This window comes from Nicotiana attenuata, unplaced genomic scaffold (assembly GCF_001879085.1).
Source record: "Nicotiana attenuata strain UT unplaced genomic scaffold, NIATTr2, whole genome shotgun sequence".
Classification (NCBI taxonomy): Eukaryota; Viridiplantae; Streptophyta; class Magnoliopsida; order Solanales; family Solanaceae; genus Nicotiana; species Nicotiana attenuata.
Window position 1 is genome coordinate 409,828 of NW_017670785.1, and position 20,542 is coordinate 430,369.

The 20,542-nt window shown below is 38.1% G+C and overlaps 1 protein-coding gene across 2 annotated transcripts; it reads right to left on the bottom strand.

Annotated features, from left to right (window-relative positions):
* Positions 1-15,155: 15,155 nt before the first annotated feature.
* LOC109243320 (probable inactive leucine-rich repeat receptor-like protein kinase At3g03770) lies at positions 15,156-20,341 on the bottom strand. Of its 2 annotated transcripts, none has more exons than XM_019410229.1 (7): positions 18,447-20,341; positions 18,233-18,366; positions 17,493-17,736; positions 16,595-16,800; positions 16,474-16,499; positions 16,186-16,297; positions 15,156-15,801 (listed from the first exon to the last, which is right to left on the bottom strand). In XM_019410229.1, the coding sequence occupies exons 1-7, from the start codon at positions 19,792-19,794 to the stop codon at positions 15,571-15,573; spliced, it is 2,301 nt and encodes a 766-aa protein (XP_019265774.1). In that variant the 5' UTR covers positions 19,795-20,341; the 3' UTR covers positions 15,156-15,570. The 2 variants fall into 2 exon arrangements, with proteins under 2 accessions (XP_019265774.1, XP_019265772.1); XM_019410227.1 differs by having other exon boundaries at positions 15,156-15,804.
* Between the last annotated feature and the right edge of the window lie 201 nt (positions 20,342-20,542).

Sequence of the window (20,542 nt, forward strand, 5' to 3'; positions counted from 1 at the left end):
AAAAAGGATTTTTTTTAAATTTAGTTTTTTTTTCCGTCACCATCCACCCTGCTACCCACGCCAAAACCCCACCCTCACTGCCCCTTGCCCCCCTACAAATTTTTTTTTTACTTTTTTGTATTTTTCAAATTTCTGTTTTTTCGTTTTTCTGCACCCCACTCCCCACTGCCCCTGCCCCCAACCCCCCCACACCCTGCAAAAAGAATTTACTTTTTTTTTGTAATTTCAAATTTCTATTTTTTATTTTTCTGCACATACCCCTGCCCCTCCCCCACCCCCCTCCCAAGGAAAAAAATATTTTTTTATATATATTTTCAGTTTTATTTTTTTTATCTTTCGATTTACAGGTTCGAAATTTTACAAGTTCCAAAATTATGAGTTCAGAGGTTTATGTGTTTGGAAGTTTACGGGTTCGAAAATTTGTGATTTTTGCGTAAAAAAGTAAAGCATCACATTAGTTCCTTTGGGTTGTGTCAATTTTTAGAGACTTCGGGAAGGGGTGGGGGAGGGGGAGGGGTGAGGAGAGTTGCATAAAAAATATTTTCCTAAAAAAAAATATTTTCTACTCTCTAACCAAACAATAGAAAATATTTTCCGGAAAATGTTTTCCACTTACCAACCAAACAAGAGAAAATAAGTGATAAAACCACTCATTTTCCATGAAAAACATTTTCCTTCGTATCAAACACACCCTAAATAGTTCAGTTCTTGTTTCTCTTTTCACAAGTCTCCCCAAATAAAAATAATAGAAAGAGCACGCCAAAGTGGAAAATGTGGTATTTTCAACTAAGGATAGCACCACAATATTAAAGGAAGGAAACAATAATAATAAAATTAAAAACCTTCAGGTTCAGTTGCAACTTCTGATACTCATTTGTTTATTTCAGAAGGCAAGTGGAGCAGTTTTTAATGTGACTCTAGTGTAAAAATAATGAGCACTATTAAAATGATCAATTTGACAGATTACAACCTTCAAATGAACACAACAAAAAGTGGAATAATTTGTTCAAAATTTCAAATTAGACCATCAAATCCTTCATAGTTATAATTTTCAGAAAATGATGAATAAACTACTCGTTTACTTTTCCGGTTCAAATGACATTTGCTTTATTAGTCTTATCATTACTAACACATACAAATTGTAACACTTCTCAAATTTATACAAATTTCAAGACTCGCTAAATATAGAATTTAAACTTTGTTTCCCTTAAATTATACTCGTATTACAGATTTAAACCCTTGTGATTGACTTTTGAGCTACTTCTCTATTTATAAATAATTGAATATACGATTAGGAGAATATTAATAATTTAAATATTATTAATTATTAAAAGTAGATATCATTAATTATTTGCTAAGTAAAAAAAAAACAAATAATAAAAAAATTGGAGGACAAGCCTAAGCCCATAAAGGCTGTTGAAAGAAAAAGGCTTAAGGCTTTAAAGCCTTGCCTTTGACGTCAGAACTCAAAGGTCCAAAGAAAAAGCAACATAATATTATAGAACAACAAAAACAGAACGCTGCTCTGTTTATGCAGCGAACGCAGGAAAGGAAAAAAAAAATCCTAGGTTCTTTACAAATCACTGATTCTTAAACTCAAGTATGTGAAATTTCCTATTGTTAATTATCCCACAGTAGTTGTAGGTAAGAATTGAATAGTTAATTCATTTCTTCCTCTATATCAACAAAATCTCATGTTTAGGTGTGAAACTTTGAAATTAATTAAAATGCACTGGTTGTTGTAGAATCAATTGTTTGACGGGTATAAATTGGACTGGGGTCTACATATTGGCTCAAGGAGTTTTGAGGTGAGTTGATATAACCCTTTATTAAAGTGGTTTAACTCACAAAAGCACGCATACAAGGTGTTTGATGAATTGCTTAAAGGATTTTATATTTACTTGATTGGAACGAGTGAGTACATATTAACTTAGAATTGTTCTAGCAAAAGTCTAGATGATTTATTATGATATATGTGCTTAAATTTTTAGATTTTTGTGTTATTCTTATATGCTATTTTCATGTTGAAAATAGAAGAAAGAATTTTTGGAAATACTTTTACATGATTATTTCATTCTTTGACATGCTTTACATTTAAGGATACCAACCTGAGCATGTACATGATGTTCTATAAAGAAAAGATTTAGACTTGAAAGGTCACAAGAAGAAGTTTTAGAAAGAAAAGATTTTTGGGAGTATCCTTTATTCTGAGAAGGGGTCATCGTCCAGGCCGAGGGTCCAGACCAAGGCGTTGACTTCCTGAAACTACTTGTGCCAAAATAGGGAGCACACGAGCCGAGGGTCTCGTTGCTGAGAATTTACTTAGCCATGCTAAGGTGTGATACATGAGCGTTGAGAACCATGAAGCGAGTGGCACCTCGTGGATTGGGCCTATTCTATCAGGTTGGGATCGAACCCGTGCCGATCACACGGTGAGTGAGACAGAATTAAGTCAGGATAGTTGGAACTCCCAAAGTATAAAGTGAAGTATTTTTTTATAAGAAAGAAAAAGAAAAGAATATCTTTTAGAATATTCATAAACTGCTATTATGCAATTATTTTAGAATTGTTCTTATAAGCTCTACGTTTTACATACATTTTGAATCTTTGCTCGTAATGTATATGTTATTAAAGTTTCGTCCCCTGTCGTTGAGACTCACTGAGTACAATGGATGGTACTGACGTTCTATTTTGGGAACCTACGTTGGTCTGCGGTACAACGTAGGAACCGATTTTGCAGGCGAGCAGGCTACGGGTTAGGACTTCCTTCTCTTCTAGTGCTATTGGTGAGCTCCGCTTTTGTTCGTGGAGTATTCCTTAGAGTCATTTTTATTTAGCTATTTCTTTGTTTACTTAGAGAACTGGCTAGGAAATCTCATGTCCTGAGCAGTGCGTCAGTTTATCAGTAGAGGCTGCATAGACATAGTCGGTGGGCTAAGATTCAGATGTTTTCGATAATAACTTAGCAGTATTTTATTGGTTACTACAAATAAAGTTTTGAAGTTGGCTTATTTTAGATAGTTAAATTATATTAAAGTATTTGGTTATAGTAGTGCCTTGTGGCATATAAAGTTTGAAGTTATAATAGATTTGATAAGCACAGATGGTTCGATCGGTCATGTTTAGTGATTGGGTGCCGGTCCCGGCTTGTTCAGAAAATGGGTCGTGACAAACTTGGTATTAGAGCGTCAGGTTTATGGAGTCCTAGGGGTCTATGAGGCCGAGTTAGTAGAGTCTTGTTTATCGGTATGAAGCGCGCCATACTTATAAATAGGAGGCTACAAGCATTTAGGAAAAATTTCATTTTTTTCATACTTTAGATCGTGCAGTAGATCCTACCTCTAAGAAATTACCTAATGTATTCGTTTTTTCAAAACTCGCAGAAATGGCTCGTACTAGCAACTCTGACACCAACACTCAGGATGCTGCTCAAGAAACTATTGCTACTATTGTGGCTCAAGGCAGAACTAAGAAGGCTTTAACTCAGAAAAGGAAAGGTAGATCCACAAAAGGGGTCCAAGTACCCCGAGTTGAACGTGAAAAAGGGGTGGATAATGATGAGCAAGTACCTCAGGATCCAATGCCGCCCCCAACAGCAGCTCCGGCTCAAACTACTATATCCCCAGAGGTGGGTCAGATGTTTAATGCAGTCAACAGCGCTATGGAGATGTTTAAAGCCTTCATGGCCAACCAGAACGAGAGAAGAGATGAGATTCCACCTCAATCAAATAGACAGAACAATTCTGAGTCCTCAAGAGTGAATGAATTTTTGAAGTTGAGTCCTCCAGTGTTCCATGGTTCTATAGTTGATGAAGATCCAATGTTGTGGCTGGAGGGTGTGGAGAAAGCCCTCCGAGCGATGAAAGCATTTGATGATGAAGCTGTGGAGCTGGCGGCTGACCAGCTTAGAGATGTGGCCGGCGTTTGGTTTGAGATGTGGGAAAAGGAAAGAGATGAAGATGATGGTCCGCCTACTTGGGAAGAATTTAAAGAGGCCTTCATGGCTAACTTTATCCCGGAAGAGGATAGGGAAGCTAAGGCTACAGAGTTCGAATAGCTCAAGCAAGGGAGTAAAAGTGTGCAAGAGTACTACATGGAATTCATAAGGCTAGCTAAGCATGCTCCTCACATGGTTAAGACAGAAAAAGCAAAGATTCGCAGGTTTGTTGGCGGTTTGGCTTACCACATTAAGGATACGACATCAGCTACAGCGGTAGGAATGACAGCTTTCTCCTCTGTTGTAGGGTTTGCCAAGCACTTAGAAAAGACAGACAACAAAGGAGAGAAGAAAAAGAGCATAACAAGAAAGCCCGGACAGCGGGTAGGTTTAATGGTACATCCAGCGGAGGTGGAAAGGATTCCTCTAACAAGGAGTCATTGGCACCAGCTCAGTCCAGTCATCAGTTAGGTGGTGGGTCTTCCTTCAGACGTACTCAGAGTTATGGAAACCAATCTCGCTAGAATCAGAATTTTAGGACATCATCCTCACATAGCGAGAGTCATGCTGAGCAACATTCACCCTAACAAGGTCTTTGTGGAACATGTAAGCGGCAACATTCAGGTCAGTGCAAGCTCGGGTTTCATGGTTGCTATCATTGTGGAGACATTGGTCATATAAAGGCCAACTGCTCAAAGTTGCGACGTAATTTCAGTGGTGGATCAACTCGTCCTTCTAGTTCCTCAGCTACTGCAGTTGCACCATCTCAGGCTTGTGGTTCTCATAATCAGACCGGGCATGAGGCAGGCAGAGGTGCAGATCGATTTACTCAGGGAGGGGGACAACCCCGTTTGCTTGCTACACTTGATCGTCAGAGTGCAGAGGCATCTGCAGAAGTTATTACAGGTATACTTTTAGTCTGCTCACATAATGCTTATGCCATAATGGATCCAGGTTCAACGTTTTCATATGTGACTCCATACATTGCAATTAACCTCGGGCTAGAACTTGAACAACTTAGTGAGCAATTCCTAGTATCTACTCCAGTTGGCGAGTCAGTGAAAGTCACAAGAGTCTATAGAGGTTGTATAGTTTCAGTCCAAGGTCGCAACATCAAGGCCGATCTCATAGAATTAGAAATCGTGGATTTCGATGTGATCATGGGTATGGATTGGTTGTCTTCCTGCTATGCCATGTTAGATTGTCATGCCAAGATAGTCAGGTTCCAATTTCCAAATGAAGAAGTCTTAGAGTGGAAGGGTAGTTCAGCATCGCTTGTAGGTAAGTTTATTTCTTACCTTAAGGCACAACGAATGATCGGTAAGGGGTGTCTCGCTTATTTGGCTCACATCATTAATCCAGAATTAGAACTACCAGCTCTTCAGTCTGTGCCAGTTGTTAGAGAATTTCCAAAAGTTTTCCCAGATGACCTTCCCGGACTTCCTCCTGAAAGAATCATAGACTTCGGCATTGATCTCATGCCAGGCACTCAGCCCATATCTATACCTCCTTATAGGATGGCTCCAGCAGAACTTAATGAGTTGAGAGAACAGTTAAAAGACCTTCTTGACAAGGGCTTCATCAGGCCGAGTGTTTCACCGTGGGGTGCCCCGGTCCTGTTTGTCAAGAAGAAAGATGGGTCTCTCAGAATGTGCGTCGACTATCGGCAGTTGAATAAAGTTACCATTAAGAACAAGTACCCACTGCCAAGAATTGATGATTTATTTGATCAACTTCAGGGTTAAAAGTACTTTTCAAAAATAGACTTGAGGTCGGGGTACCATCAGTTGAGAATCAGAGAAGAGGATATATCTAAAACGGCCTTTAGAACTCGCTACAGGCACTATGAATTTCTGGTGATGTCCTTCGGGTTGACAAATGCTCCAGCTAAATTCATGGACCTTATGAACAGAGTTTTCAAGCCATTCCTTGATACCTTTATTATCGTGTTTATAGACGATATTTTGGTATACTCTAAGAGCAAGGATGAGCATGCAGAACACCTCAGAATAGCCTTGCAGACCTTGAAGGAGAATGAGCTTTATGCCAAATTTTCAAAATGTGAGTTCTGGTTGCAGTCAGTGGCATCTTAGGCCACGTGGTATCTAGTAAAGGAATAAAAGTAGACCCTCAGAAGACAGAAGCAGTCAAGAACTGGCCTAGGCCGACAACGCCAACTGAAATCAGGAGTTTCTTAGGGTTAGCTGGCTACTATAGAAGGTTTGTAGAGGGGTTTCTTCACTTGCAGCTCCATTAACTAAGTTGACCCAGAAAGTAGTTAAGTTCCAGTGGTCAGACGCTTGTGAGCAAAGTTTTCAAGAGTTAAAGAAGAGTTTGACCACTGACCTGTATTAACCTTGCCGACAGGTTCGGGCGGGTTCACAGTGTATTGTGATGCCTCCAGAGTTGGTCTCGGTTGTGTTCTTATGCAAAATGGAAAAGTTATTGCTTATGCTTCCAGGCAGTTAAAGAATCACGAAAAGAACTACCCCACACACGACTTGGAGCTTGCAGCAGTGGTGTTTGCATTAAAGATATGGCGACATTACCTTTATGGCGAGCATTCTAAAGTGTTTACAGATCACAAAAGCCTCCAGTACATTTTCAAGCAAAAAGAATTAAATTTGAGACAGAGAAGGTGGCTCGAGCTACTGAAAGATTATGACATCAATATCCTTTATCACCCGGGCAAAGCTAATGTGGTAGCAGATGCACTTAGTAGGAAGTCAATGGGTGTCTTGGCCCATCTTGCAGTGCAAAGGCGAACTTTGGGTCGAGAAATTCAAAAACTGGCAAATGATGGAATTAGACTGGATGAGACCGAAGAAGGAGGTATAGCTGCTTATGCCTTAGCGCAATCCTCTTTAGTTGCGCATGTTAAGGCTAAGCAAGACGAAGATTCGTACTTAGTGAAGTTAAAAGAAGGAGTTAGAAACAAAGAAATCACTGCTTTCACTCTAGGAAGTGACGGAGTTTTGAAGTTGAATGATCGGTTATGTGTGCCTGATGTAGATGGTCTTAGAAAGGCCATAGTGGAAGAAGCTCACAGTTCGAGGTACTCTATCCACCCAGGTGCTACCAAAATGTGTCTGGACTTGAAAGAGTTGTATTGGTGGAAAGGCATGAAGAAGCAAGTAGCAGATCATGTGGCTAAATGTTTGAATTGCCAGCAAGTCAAAGCCGAGCATCAGAGGCCTAGTGGCCTAGCTCAAGATATAGAAATACCACACTGTAAATGGGAGATGACTAATATGAATTTCGTAGTAGGTCTACCTCGCACACACTGTAAGCATGATTCAATTTGGGTTATTGTAGACCGATTGACAAAGTCCGCGCATTTCCTACCAGTAAAGACAACAGATTCCGCAGAGCAATAGGCGCAGTTGTACATCAAAGAAATAGTCCGATTGCATGGTACTCCAGTTTCAATCATATCTGACAGAGGCCCTCAGTTCACGGCGCATTTCTGGCAGGCATTTCAGAAAAATTAGGTACCAAGGTCAATTTGAGCACCGCTTTCCATCCACAGACCGATGGTCAGGCAGAAAGGACCATTCAGCACTCGAAGATATGCTGCGGGCATGTGTTATAGATTTTGGAGGTAATTGGGATGATCACTTGCCACTTATAGAATTTGCTTACAATACCACCTATCAGGCCAGCATCGGTATGGCTCCTTATGAAGCGTTGAATGGGCGAAGATGTAGGTCTCCAATGGGTTGGTTCGAACCAGCAGAGGTGCCTTTGATTGGTCCAGAGTTTGTTTGTGAGGCCTTAGAGAAAGTCCAGCTAATCAGAGAAAGACTAAAAGCGGCTCAGAGTCGTCAAAAGTCCTATTCTGACAAGAGGCATCGTGACTTAGAGTTCATGGTTGGTGACAAGGTATTTTTGAAAGTTTCACCAATGAAAGGAGTTATGAGGTTTGGTAAGAAGGGGAAACTTAGTCCTAGATTTATCGGACCTTATGAGATTATAGAAAAGAAGGGAAACATGGCTTATGAGCTAGTGTTGCCCGTCGAGTTATCCTCTGTTCATCCTGTTTTTCATGTGTCTATGCTTAGAAAGTACATTCATGACGATTCGCATATAATACCTGCCGATACCATAGAAATTAAAGAAGGCTTGACTTATGAAGAGGTACCTATAGAAATTCTCGATAGGCAAGTAAGAAAGTTGAGAACAAAAGATACAGCATCGGTAAAAGTTTGTGGAGTAATCATGATTCAAAAGAGGCTACGTGGGAGGTCGAGGAAGATATGAGGAAGAAATATCCATATTTATTTGAGGAAAAAGATATGTGAACCTAAATTTGGTTTGACATTTATATTTAAATTATTAATACAAGTTAGTATATGTTTATGTCTTTGCTAGATTATACTTAGTTGTTGAAATAATTTAGTTTTTGTCAGAGTATATTTAGTTATTTAATAATCTAGTGCCATGCCAGAGTACATTTAACTCATTAAAGTGATTTACTTTTGCTAATGTGTTGTGCTTTAGATTCTTGTTGGTTATTGTAGTACCTCCTTGCCGGAGTGTGAGTACTTAATATATGAGCTGTGTATGGTGCCTATGAATGGCATGTTATGGTATATTTGGCTGTTGTTGGTGTAGTTGTGGTATTTGTGACAGGGATATTTTTTTTTTGGATAGTCCAATTTACAGGGGAGACTCTGCCGAAATTTTTGAAAATTTAGGGAGTTAGCCAAAATTTTGAGTCCCTTGGGAAAGTGAATAGCGCTAAGAAAACTTAAGAAGTTCAATGACTTAAGGAATGATTATTAGTTTTAGAATAAGGCCCTAGCAACATTCGAGGACGAATGTTTTTTTGAGGAGGAAAGATTGTAACACTCCTCAAATTTATAAAAATTTCAAGACTCGCTAAATATAGAATTTTATTTTTTTTTTCTTAAATTATACTTCTATTACGGATTTAAACCCCTGTGATTGATTTTTGAGTTACTTTTCTATTTATAAATAATTGGATATGCAAATAGGGGAATATTAATAATTTTAATATTATTAAATATTAAAAGTATGTATAAGTTAATACTAGTTAAGCCAAAACCAAAAAAAAAGGAAAACAAAACAAAAATAAGAAGCACGTGCCTTAGCCCATAAAGGGCTGTGGAAGGCAAACTATTAAGCAAACTAATAAGAAGCACGTGCCTTAGCCCTTACACAAGAAACAAAATGCTATTTTGTTTACGCAGCAAGCGCAAGGCACGCGGGAACGAAAAGAAAATTTTAGGGTTCTTTACAAACCACTAATTCTTGAACTCAGGTATATAAAATTCCCTATTGTCAATCCTAAAGTACTAGCATGTAAGAATTGGATAGTTAATTCCCTTCTTCCTCTATATCAACAATAAATTTCATGTTTAGGTGTGAAACTTTAAAATTGATTAAAATGCACTAGTTGTTGTAGAATCGATTATTTGACTGGTGTCAATTGGACTGGGGCCTACGTATTGGCTCAAGAAGTTTTGAGGTGAGTTGATATAACCCTTTACTAAAGTGGTTTAACTTACAAAGCACGCATACAAGGTGTTTGATGAATTGTTTAAAAGAGTTTATATTTACTTAATTGGAGCGAGTGAGTACCTATTAACTTAGAATTGTTCTAGCAAAAGTTTAGATGATTTATTGTGATATATGTGCTTAAATTTTCAGATTTTTGTGTTATTCTTATATGCTATTTTCATGTTGAAAATTTATGAAGAAGAAAGAATCTTTAGAAATACTTTTACTATAACATTGTCTATGGAATTTGAGGCATTTGAGGCTATTAGAGGCTTTGGAAATCTGGGCCTAATTGAAGGCTCCCTATAGAATAACTTCTTATTTTCTTATTTATTTATGTAATTCATTCATATGGTCTGTAATAATTTGTAAACGGATATTGGGGTAATTAGTAAAAAAGGGATGGGTAGTTACATGTCTGTGGAGTAATACGGGTAGAAACCATGCCTATAGGACTTTACATTTTGATATGATTGCCTCACCAAGTAGAAAACATGCCTATAGGATTTTTTTACATCGTGTCATGTTTGTCTCACCGTGTTAAGGATCATGCCTATAGGATTTAATCCAGATTCTGTTATGACAAGTGTTTATGTATGTTTCCATGTTTTCAAGTCTTAAACTCAGCCTAACAAGTAGATGTCATGCCTATAGGATGTAATCCAAATTCTGTTATGACAAGTGTTTATGTATGTTTTCATGTTTGCAAGTCTTAATATCCGCCTAACAAGTAGATGCCATGCCTATAGGATGTAATTTAGCCCAAATTCTGTTATAGCAAGTGTTTATTTATGTTTCCATGCCTGCAAGTCTTTAAAGTCGGTATTAAACCTAGATGTCATGCCTATAGGGAACAATATCAAATCCTGCCTATGGATCTCGCCTAAGTTTAGTTTAAATAACTCAATCCGGTTAACGTTTAGTTCTCTTCTGATTTGGTTTAACTAAGTGGTTATATTTCCCTGAAAATTATTTCTTTTAAAAACTGCCTTAATCTATTATTAGACAGCATGCCCATGGGGAGTTAAAAGTCTGTTTTAAAATCTGCCTTGTTTTACCATGAAATGTATTCATCAGTATTCCACGTATAGGCAAGCCTGGAGGGTGTTTCCAAAACTTGCAATCCTGAAACTGTTTCTAGGGCTCAATTTTTTTTTCTAATCCTAACAGGTTTTATAAAAACCAATAGGCAACTGCTAGGGTCATTACTCCCGAGTTTATAAAATAAATTGCTTGTCTTCTGCATATTCACCTATACACCCTGTCTCAGGATACTGTTTAATAAAAGCCCTTAATTATGCTTGAGTCGTGTTGTTTATGTGCCTTATTTGAGGAGGAAACTTTGAGCCTCTAATTGCTCCTTTTTATCTTATGTGCTAAAAGTCCTAATTGTTTTGCCTGTCGCCTTAGAATTTTCACCTTTAAAACCTTAGGGGTCTTTCTAGAACCACCTATAGGTAGAGGTCCTAAATCCCTCCAGGACCATTAAGAAGGGAAGGGCAGCAGCACGCAATAGAGATCGCTGACCAAACACTCGCTTTGCATGACCACTAAGGGGATGGGAAGGGTAGATATGGGATATGATGACTACGCGCTAATGTCACGTGTAGCCCCTCATCGAGGAGTGTCTACCGGACATTGTGAGGGATGATCCTATAGGCTAACCAACCTAGGACCTCCCTCTCCTCAAATTCTTTTACTTGAAGCTTTACTTTCCTTTTTTTATGCACACAACCTGTTTAAATTCTTATTATTTTAGTTATACAATGCCCAACATGCTCTGCCTGCAATTATTTGCTTCAACTATTATTTTGTTAATGGACTAATTCGTAAGTATAAGTTCGGCCGGGACCCACAGTTGTGGACCAAGAGGGGTGCCTAACACCTTCCCCTCGAGGTTATTTCTAGACCTTACCCTAATCTCTGGTAATGCAAATCAATCTAAGAGCTAACCGCTCTAGGTGCCCTAACGCACCATAATCCGTTAGGTGGCGACTCTTCAAATACCCAATTCCCAAAAGGAAATGAGTTATTACCACCATGAAATGTCGAAACCCGAACTCCTCTCCCCGCAAGGGAGGGAAAAAAGGGGGCGCGATAGCATGGCGACTCTGCTGGGGATATTTTAGGCTCTTACCATGACGAACTTGCTCTTATAAATTAGTCCAAGCATGCTTTATCCCGTACCCTCTTCCCTTATTTTTGATTGTCTGTTTTCTTTTAAGCATTTATTGTTCTTTATTCTTGAAACTGACTAATCGCTGTGTTTCCTTTCTGTAACTGTCTTTCAATTGTTTAAATACTGTATTTATTTTTCCTTACGTGAAAATACTTGACTACATGTTATTAGTTGCTGCATAAATAATGCTCCACATCATATTCCACTCATGCGTATCAAATCCTATAGCAACGCTTTAATGAGTGGTTGCGCTCTTCCTATTTACTACCCTTAAATTCAGAAAGGCTTATTTGCGGTAAAACCAGTCGATCAACGGTGCAGTCGATGGTTCCGTGCCTTCCCCCTCGAGTTGTCCGCTCGAGGGTACCAGTCTAAAACCCCATAGGAACCTTACTCTGGTCGAAATTGTACATGCATCATGGTCAAACCTAGCCGGATCAGTTATGTTGTCCGCATAATGATCCTTTAAGATAAGCCTTATCCAAAGTCCATCGGGTTTTCCATAATCCCAACGGACACAACCACGTTCTGTGCATTAATTTGAAGAACTAAATGTCGATATGTTGATCACGAATGTATAAATAGTCGATTCTGGTGGGGGTAAGGTCTAACCTTTTGTTTTGCAGGAAATGAGGCACGAGGTCCCCAGCTTCGGTATGGTTAGCATACCCTCACTCTTGCTAGACTGCTGGAGGAATCTTCCATCCGATGACCAAATCAATGAATGGAAAGAAAGGGCCGTCAAGACTAGCGAAAAGCTAGAATATCTGGAGTACAGCCTGTTGGAATTGGAAGGAAAAGTGAGGAAGAGAGTCACCGACTGCCAAAACGCTGAGGGAAACGAAGAAGGACATTTTTCAAAGGCATTCTTACAGATGAACCTACGTGAACTGGGGGATTTGATCAACGAAAGCATTCAGCCTGAAGAAAGTCCTTCTGGGACCAAATAGGCTAGATTTATTTGTTTTCTAAAATGTAATAAGGCCAAGTGCCAGTAGTAACTTATCTTTTTCTATCATCTTAAGTATCATTTTGGGATTCGTCTATTTTTATGTTATGAAATGAGGCATTTGTTGGTATCTAAGTTCTCCAAATCAACTTGTCGCTAGGCCTACCTCGGGCACAACGAGGCTCCCAAATTAGGACACGAATTTACATTCCCGCAATATGTGTTTAAATACTGCAAACATTTCAGAATCCTTACTGATTTGTTTGCCTTTTGTTTTTTCCTTTATTTTGATTATTTCCATCCCCTGAGGTTGGTTCACTCATACTGGCATCATCAGCATACCTAAATGTCCTCCACATCCTCCTCTTCCAAGTGATCCTAAAAGCAAAGGAAAAATCAGAATAAATGATACAATGCAGTGCAATAATTAAGGAGGAGGAGGAAGAAGGCCTCACTATCCAGACTATGGAGAAGGGAGCCGTTCTCAGGAATTGGACCGCCACACCATCCCGAGCTCGCCGAGTCCCTGGGTAGCTTGGCAAAAATTTACTTCTATAAGCCATTCTAGGAATTTAGGATCTCCCGTAATTTTGTTTTAAGTTTTAGTTGTTTTCCAAAATGAATGCTCGATTCATCGAGCCGTACTTTGTCTGGATAATTTTTCAAGTTTTAATCAAATGAATTTGCTCTTTATTATTCACTACTATCTTTACATTTTTCTTTTCTACAGCATTATTATTACTTTTCCTGATGAACCATTAACTGTGACATGCAATGAGGCAATGCAACATGAGAATAGTGATTCAGAGGAAGAAGATGAGATACCTGAGGAAATTGTCAGGGAGGTTGAAAATTTTGAGAATAAAGCCTAAGTCCAACCTGGACGAGACCGAAGCGGTAAATTTGGGAGACGCCGAGACCGTCAAGGAGACCTGCATCAGCATTCACTTGTCACCAACGGAGAAAGAAGAGTACATCCGGTTCCTAAGAAAGTATGAGGACATTTTCGCATAGTCATATGATGACATGACCGGTTTGAGCACTTCCATAGTAGCTCACAAGTTGCGTACTAATCCCATGTGTCCGCCAGTCAAGCAGAAACTCTGATAGGCCCGAGTTCGGGTGAGGTCGAGTTCCAGACCAGTGGACCAGGATCGAGCTCAAAGACAGAGTGCAATGCCCGGAGATAAGAGTACGAGGAATACCGGGGCCAAGTATGCTCGACCTCGGAATAGTACCGTTAAGAACTTATAACAGAATGGGCTAGATTCTTGCCACGTCCCCAAGATCATGGCGCAAATCTCGGAATATGATTATACGATTCCGTACTAGGCGGTTAGACAGCTGTATCAGGAATATTCCCTACTGTAAATAGAAATATTCCATATTTAGGATTCCCCTATTATATATAGGGGACCCCAATCATTTGTAGCACATCTAATCACTGAGAAAAGAATATACTCTACTTTTTGCCTACTGGTCATTAGCATTGTCCTTTAGTTCTACTGCTCTTGCTTTACTTTTCTTACTTTATTGCTTTTAGCCCGTCTCGAGGTCACTACTGTCAAGTAACATTTGTTTGATTCACTTATCTCTTTCACTTATACTACATACTTCTTGATTATTAATTGGTATTGAACTAAATCACATATCTTTAAAACCACAAATCAAATTTAATTGTTGCTCGTATTTTTGAGGTAGACAATGTCCAAAGACAATCTAATTTTTAAATATTATTTTCACTTAAAAATCACTTTTTTTGTAACTTTACATTCTTATGTCCAAACGCCCACTACATGTTGTATTAGAAAATTAAGAAAGTATTAAAAAAAAAAAGAAATATTTCTCTCTTTTCAACTAAAGGTTGAAGTGAGAAGGAGTGCGATTAACTTAATTTGAAAGGCGCGTGGAGTGATACTGCATGACAAAGGTGGGGTAGTGACAAAGGTGGATGATTCCGCCGACATTACCAAACAGCTATAGGGGACTGAGGGGTCAGACGCCAACTACTCCTATTTACTGCTCCCAAGTCCAAGCTCGATGTTGAGGGAGGAAAAAGTACAAGCTCGATACCAAGCACTATTTGGATAGAATTGCAATCAAAGATATTTCACGTTAAGTGCTTTCAGAATTTGAGTTATATATTGATAGCATAAAGATGTTTTATATAGTCAATAAATATAACTTGTGAAGGACAGTGATAAAGTTGTGAAATGCATTACAACCCGCAAACACACGAAATAGGAAAATGGAGGGTGTAAATTGTTTCAAGATTTTAGTTGGTTGGCACGTCTATATCAAGGTTGATGAAACGAAATATGGCCCCACGACCCATCTTAAACATATTGCTTTTCCCCCCCTACTTTGTTGGTCTGTATGCAAGTTACATAGTCTTGTCCCTCAACCAATTGCTCCAAACAGCAAGCCACCAATAAATCACCAACTGGGATGAACGAGATCCTTATGCCCTTAATTAGTAGAGATCTCGAGTTTGAGCCTGAAAATGAAAAAATTCCTCATAGGCAGTGCTTTCTCCTTTTAGCGGGCTTTGGGTTTGAGCCAGAAAACATTATAACAACTCTCCAACCATTCTGACTTATCATGTATCATAGCCATAATGTCTTACATGTCTTGTATTTGCGGTATCCATATTTTTGACATTCTCTGAATCTAATTCTCCACGATTTCAATTGCCTATTTGCAATGATATTTGGACCAGAAACTTGATCTCTCACAGGAAACAACAAATTCACCTAACTGCTATTGTTCCAATTGCACGAATAAGGCCTATGCTATGCAAATCCTCATCTATTACTAGAACTAAAGAATCGATAAATTTACACTTCTATGCAAAACAAAGAAAATGAGGACTAGTAGCTTAAACATGAGCCTTTAGGCTAGCATACCGTTTTGTACGCCTATAACCATCATCAAATCAGCTAACTTTCTCTCATGCTAATGCAGTTGGACTTCTGAAATAGCTCATGACGGTGAAGTAGGACCGGATTTCTGATCTGCATCAGCTGTGGCTTGGACTTGCGCTGCATATTGTAGGTTCCAGAGAACATCCTCAAACGAGGGACGATTTGATGAATCGGGTGATATGCATTTGTTGGTGATGGATATTACTATTGACAATGACTCTTGGGAGCTAGTGGTTAGCACTACTGGATCCACAATTCTGCGACGACCATCTTGGCTACCAAAGGATGCCTGCTGTTCAAAGAGCAAATCCAAGTGTTTATCTTCCAACTCAAACTACGTGTCATAGACATATTAGTATATAACACCATTGAAAAATCAAGCCTCTTGACTGCTGTAGGCATGTAGCTATTGACAAGTACAACTTTACTCCTTACTGTATTTGCATATCAGAAGGTTTTCCTTATAAAAGTTGAATACTATATAGCTCAATATCTGTTCTGTTAATCTACATTTGTAGTGATTGTAAAGTATAGGTGGCAGAGAATAAAAATTTTGTTACTTATCCAAGATTGCAAGAGATGTCAAGAAAGTTCAGGATCCTAAAAAGAACAAATTGCTGAAGATTACTGTCAATAACACAGGAGTTGCATAACAATTATAGCAGTTTCATACCATTTCATTAAGCAAGAATGCTTCTCCTTTTCCACTAACAGTAGGGCCAACCAGTGACTCCAGTAATATGAAACCAAAGTTATAAACATCGTCCTCTTTCTTTGTCATATGCCTACACAAGAAAAGGGAAACAACTGATCTATACCTCGCAAACAGCTATATTAGATGATACATGCATCTATTTGAGATACTCGAAATAGAATGTAGGGAAAATCTATCTCAGTTGGTTTAGCAAAAGGAAGTTGCCAAGAGACGCTGAGGAATATATAAGAGTAAAGAGTTTCTTACCAGGAGGTGAAATCATCTCCTTTTGCCTGAAAAAGACATATTGAGTATGAGAAATTACTGTCTATCCTATAGATTTTGAAATTTCACCTTCCTCACCAAAATTTTTGAATATACTTCTAACCTTTTCAGTTTCTTCCATAAGGATAGACATCCCATAATCACTTAGCTTTGCCATGTGATGCTCATCAAGCAATATATTACTCGTCTTCAAGCGGTTGCTAAATGAAGAAGGAATTACGCCTGTGTGAAGAAAGTGCACAGCGTTGGCAACACCAATCAGTACTGACAACCTGTCTGACCACTTGAGGACCTTTCTTGGACTAGTTTCTGCAAATACAAATGTTGTTTGTGATAAGCTGAATAGACATGCAGGGTTAAATGAAAGTGTATAACAAAAAGAAAGATTGTAAGAAATTAAAGGTCCAATAGTTTCTCGGTACGAATGTCACCCAACAGAACTGGCACACATCTTGCATTTCTCATTCTCCACATGTAAATGAAACATTACATTGTTGCTCAATCAGACTACATTAATTGCACAACGAATACCAATGTGTAAAATCAATATGATGAATGACGAATGATGAATCAGATGTCTAATGCTTGTATATAACAGAGTGAATGAAACTTTCCTCAAGTTCATAAGTAGCAAAAATATTTTTATACACCAGGGATATTTTCCTGCTTTTACTAGAATGCTGTGGGAGGATGATGCAGCACTCATGAAGTGTTGCATTTGGATCAGTGATCAAGTCAAATTAGTATTACTCTTGAAGAAAATCATTAGATCTTTATCTTTATTTTACTTTATGATGGTAAAATACTTAAACTCAGGAACTTCTTTCCTAGTGCAAGCAGGGAAAGTAAAGATAAGGTGAATATGCATACTTCTTCGCCCGATGCCTCACCATAGAGATTCATCAACGAGGCTATTACAATCATGTATCAGTGTGTTTCCATATTCAACCAAGCATTGAAATCCGTGAAAATGTACATGCTAAATGGTTTACATCGCTGACCTGATAGATGAGCGCGGTAGTTTCCATTAGAGATATATTCATAAATGAGAAAAATTCTGGGAACAGTTGAATCATCTTGTGCTCCACCATCAACGCAGTGACCCAGAAGGCTAACTAAATGGGGGTGACGAAACTTTGACAGTAAATCCAATCGGAGTTTGAGGTTCCGGTTAGAGTATCTTTTGTACACATTTAATGACCTTACAGCAACGTAAGCTCCATTCTCTAATCTTCCCTTGTATATCTGAAATGGAGATAAATATTGAGGGAGTTGTTGAAAACTAAGATACCTCACTTTTTCCAGCAAGGCAGAATAAGGCTTAAACCTGTTTAAGTCAATCAAAATTGAAAGTATGCGACTATATCTAGTTTTGCATTTAAGGGGATTCTATATATTGCTATGGATTTTCATGTGTTGCCTAGATACTGAATCAAATGCACAACAACATTAATGGTGACCACCAGTTTTTATCATCAAAGGATGTCTAAGATGCACATGATTAATACGAATATAAATCAAATAGGTTTTGTACTTTGGTGAACTTGTGCATCCATTGCATTATCATCATCGGACAAGGTCTATGCAAGAAAACTACTAACAGAGAAAACTTACTGCTTTATCTGTTCAAGGTTTACAGCAAGTATCTAATTTTGAAGCAAAATCCACTGTGACCATTGAATGGAAATATAAAGATATATAACTATCAATAAGACCATAAAAGTTTGTTTTGAAGCCATACTTTTCCAATTGACCCTTCACCAAGTAATGCCGACTGATCAAAATTTTCCGTTGCTTCTAACAATTCTTCCATGGAGAACACCCGATATGATGAAGTGCCTTGTGATCCTAAGTTTGCCGCGTGAGAAATGATTCCTGAGGATTCGAAGATTTAGTTCAAGCGACAGACCTTCATATAGAATTGAACTGATAAAAAACGAAAAGAATCAACTTACTGGCATTTGCTAGGAATTCAGAGGGAATCCCGGGTTGTGTATTACGTTGCACAACCTTCGGAAAGATGTGCTGATCCACCGTGTTACGTTCATTTTTTCTTCTACAAAAGATGAGAAACCCAACTAACAGAAACACCACAACAACTGCAATTCCCAGAATAACACCTGCCAATAATTCTATTTCTTTTCCTTTGATATGTTTCTTCGCTTGTTTGCAATAGCCCTCTGAATGCTGATATTGAGTTTCAAGAGACAAGCAATTTCCACTAACCTTAACAATTCGCTTATCCGAAATGGTGTTCAAACAAGATGGAAGCCTACCAACCAATCTATTATCAGAAATATCAACAAAACCAAGTTCACCCCCACAATTAAGATGATCAGGAAGTGAACCACTAAGAACATTAGATGCTAAATTCAAGTAACTGATGTTTGGCAAAGAGAATAAGTCAGCAGGCGGCATTCCAACGAGCGAATTATTCGACAGATCAAGGTGTTGAAGTTGATTCAGTATGCCAAATTCTACTGGAATTTCACCCGAAAAACCGTTACTGCTAAGAAGAACTGTGGTAAGTCCTTTTGGCAAGGGTGGCAGTTCAGAATCCAAACGATTTTCCATTAAATCCAATACAAGCAATTTAGACAAGGCAGTTAAATCTGGTAATTTACCAGAAATCACATTGTGTGACAGAACAATGTCAGTGAGGGTTGTAATTTTAGACACTGAAATTGGAAACTGACCCTTCAATTTATTGTTCTTCAGGCTTAAAATAGTAAGATTGGTTAACGAATCCAACCAATCAGGAACAGTATCATTGAAAAAATTGCCATCAAATGTTAAAGTATGAAGCTTTATCAATCTTGACATCTGAAAAGGAACAGAACCAAAGAGAAAATTTGAACTCATATCCAAAAGTTCAAGTGAAGATAACCTATGAATTTTATCAGGTAGGGGTCCCCAAATACCAAGAGAAACTAAAGTAAGAACCTTTAAACTATTTAACCTTGTCAAAGTTGTAACAAAAGAATCAATTGAAAAACCCTCAGATAATGTTTGATTTGGAACTGCAAATCCATGAAATTCATTTAACTTAACCAACTTATCTCCTTTAATTTTGAGCTCAGTAACAGAGTTGTCTTGACAGGTAATACTCATATGCAGTGTTGAAGTCAAGCTGCAAAAGTCTCCATTGTAATTCTCCCAAACATCAAGCTGAATTGGATATTCTAAGTGTTTTCTCAACTGAAGTAAAGCTTGAGTTTCATAGGACTGTAATAACTGGTAACTATTTGCTATAAAGAAACCCCATATAACTAACACTATCACAAAAAAATTCAAGAAACCCATTTTACAGTTCTTCAATTGGGGTGAAATTTCCAAATACTAACTAGTCAAGTAAACCTTTTTTGACATTCTTGAATCATGCCAAAACCCCATTTAAGAAATGTGAATAAATAGCCTATAATGGCAAATTAAAGGAATGTTCTTTTTTTCTTGGGAGAAGGAGAATATTAAAAACAGAACAAAACATGAAAATAAGGACAGAAAGAAAACTTGGGAAAGAGAAGAAGCAAAATAATTAAGGACTATAAAATGAAAGCAATAAATGGTGTGTGTAGCTAAAAAAGCTGGAAATAGAAGAGAAAAATGGAAGGTAGTTGACAAAACAGTAGGAGACAGAGGGAAAGCATTTAGTGCAGCTGCATGCAGTCAAGGAGAAATAACATGGGGGACCAAAGCAGGTTTCGTGAGAGGTTTCTGGCTTTAATGGTGACGATTCTTTTTACACACAGTGAAAGAAGCAGTGTGCCACTGCCACTATTTGTCACGACGTAGCAAATTTTGGAGACCCCTGACTGCCTATCGGAAACTTCCTTCTATTCTCATGTACGATAGTTCTAACCTCCTTTTTTATTTTGTGAACAACATATGGTTAGATTATAATATTGAATTATAGTTTAATTTTTTTGAACTAAAAATATAATATGTAAGGTATAATATAAAGTTAAAATGGGGATTCGGTTAATGTTAAAATGCTTGTTGATTTTTTAGAAAAAGTTCATATTGTACAGATGAATTTTCTTGGCAATATTAT

Excerpts from the sequence above, each read along its gene's own strand:
- LOC109243320 (XM_019410227.1), bottom strand. The coding sequence starts at position 19,794 with ATGGGTTTCTTGAATTTTTTTGTGATAGTGTTAGTTATATGGGGTTTC. Across the intron at positions 17,737-18,232 it reads GTGAAGGGTCAATTGGAAAA|ATATACAAGGGAAGATTAGA; the intron begins GTATGGCTTCAA and ends TCTCCATTTCAG. Across the intron at positions 16,801-17,492 it reads CTACCGCGCTCATCTATCAG|AAACTAGTCCAAGAAAGGTC; the intron begins GTCAGCGATGTA and ends TTGTATTTGCAG.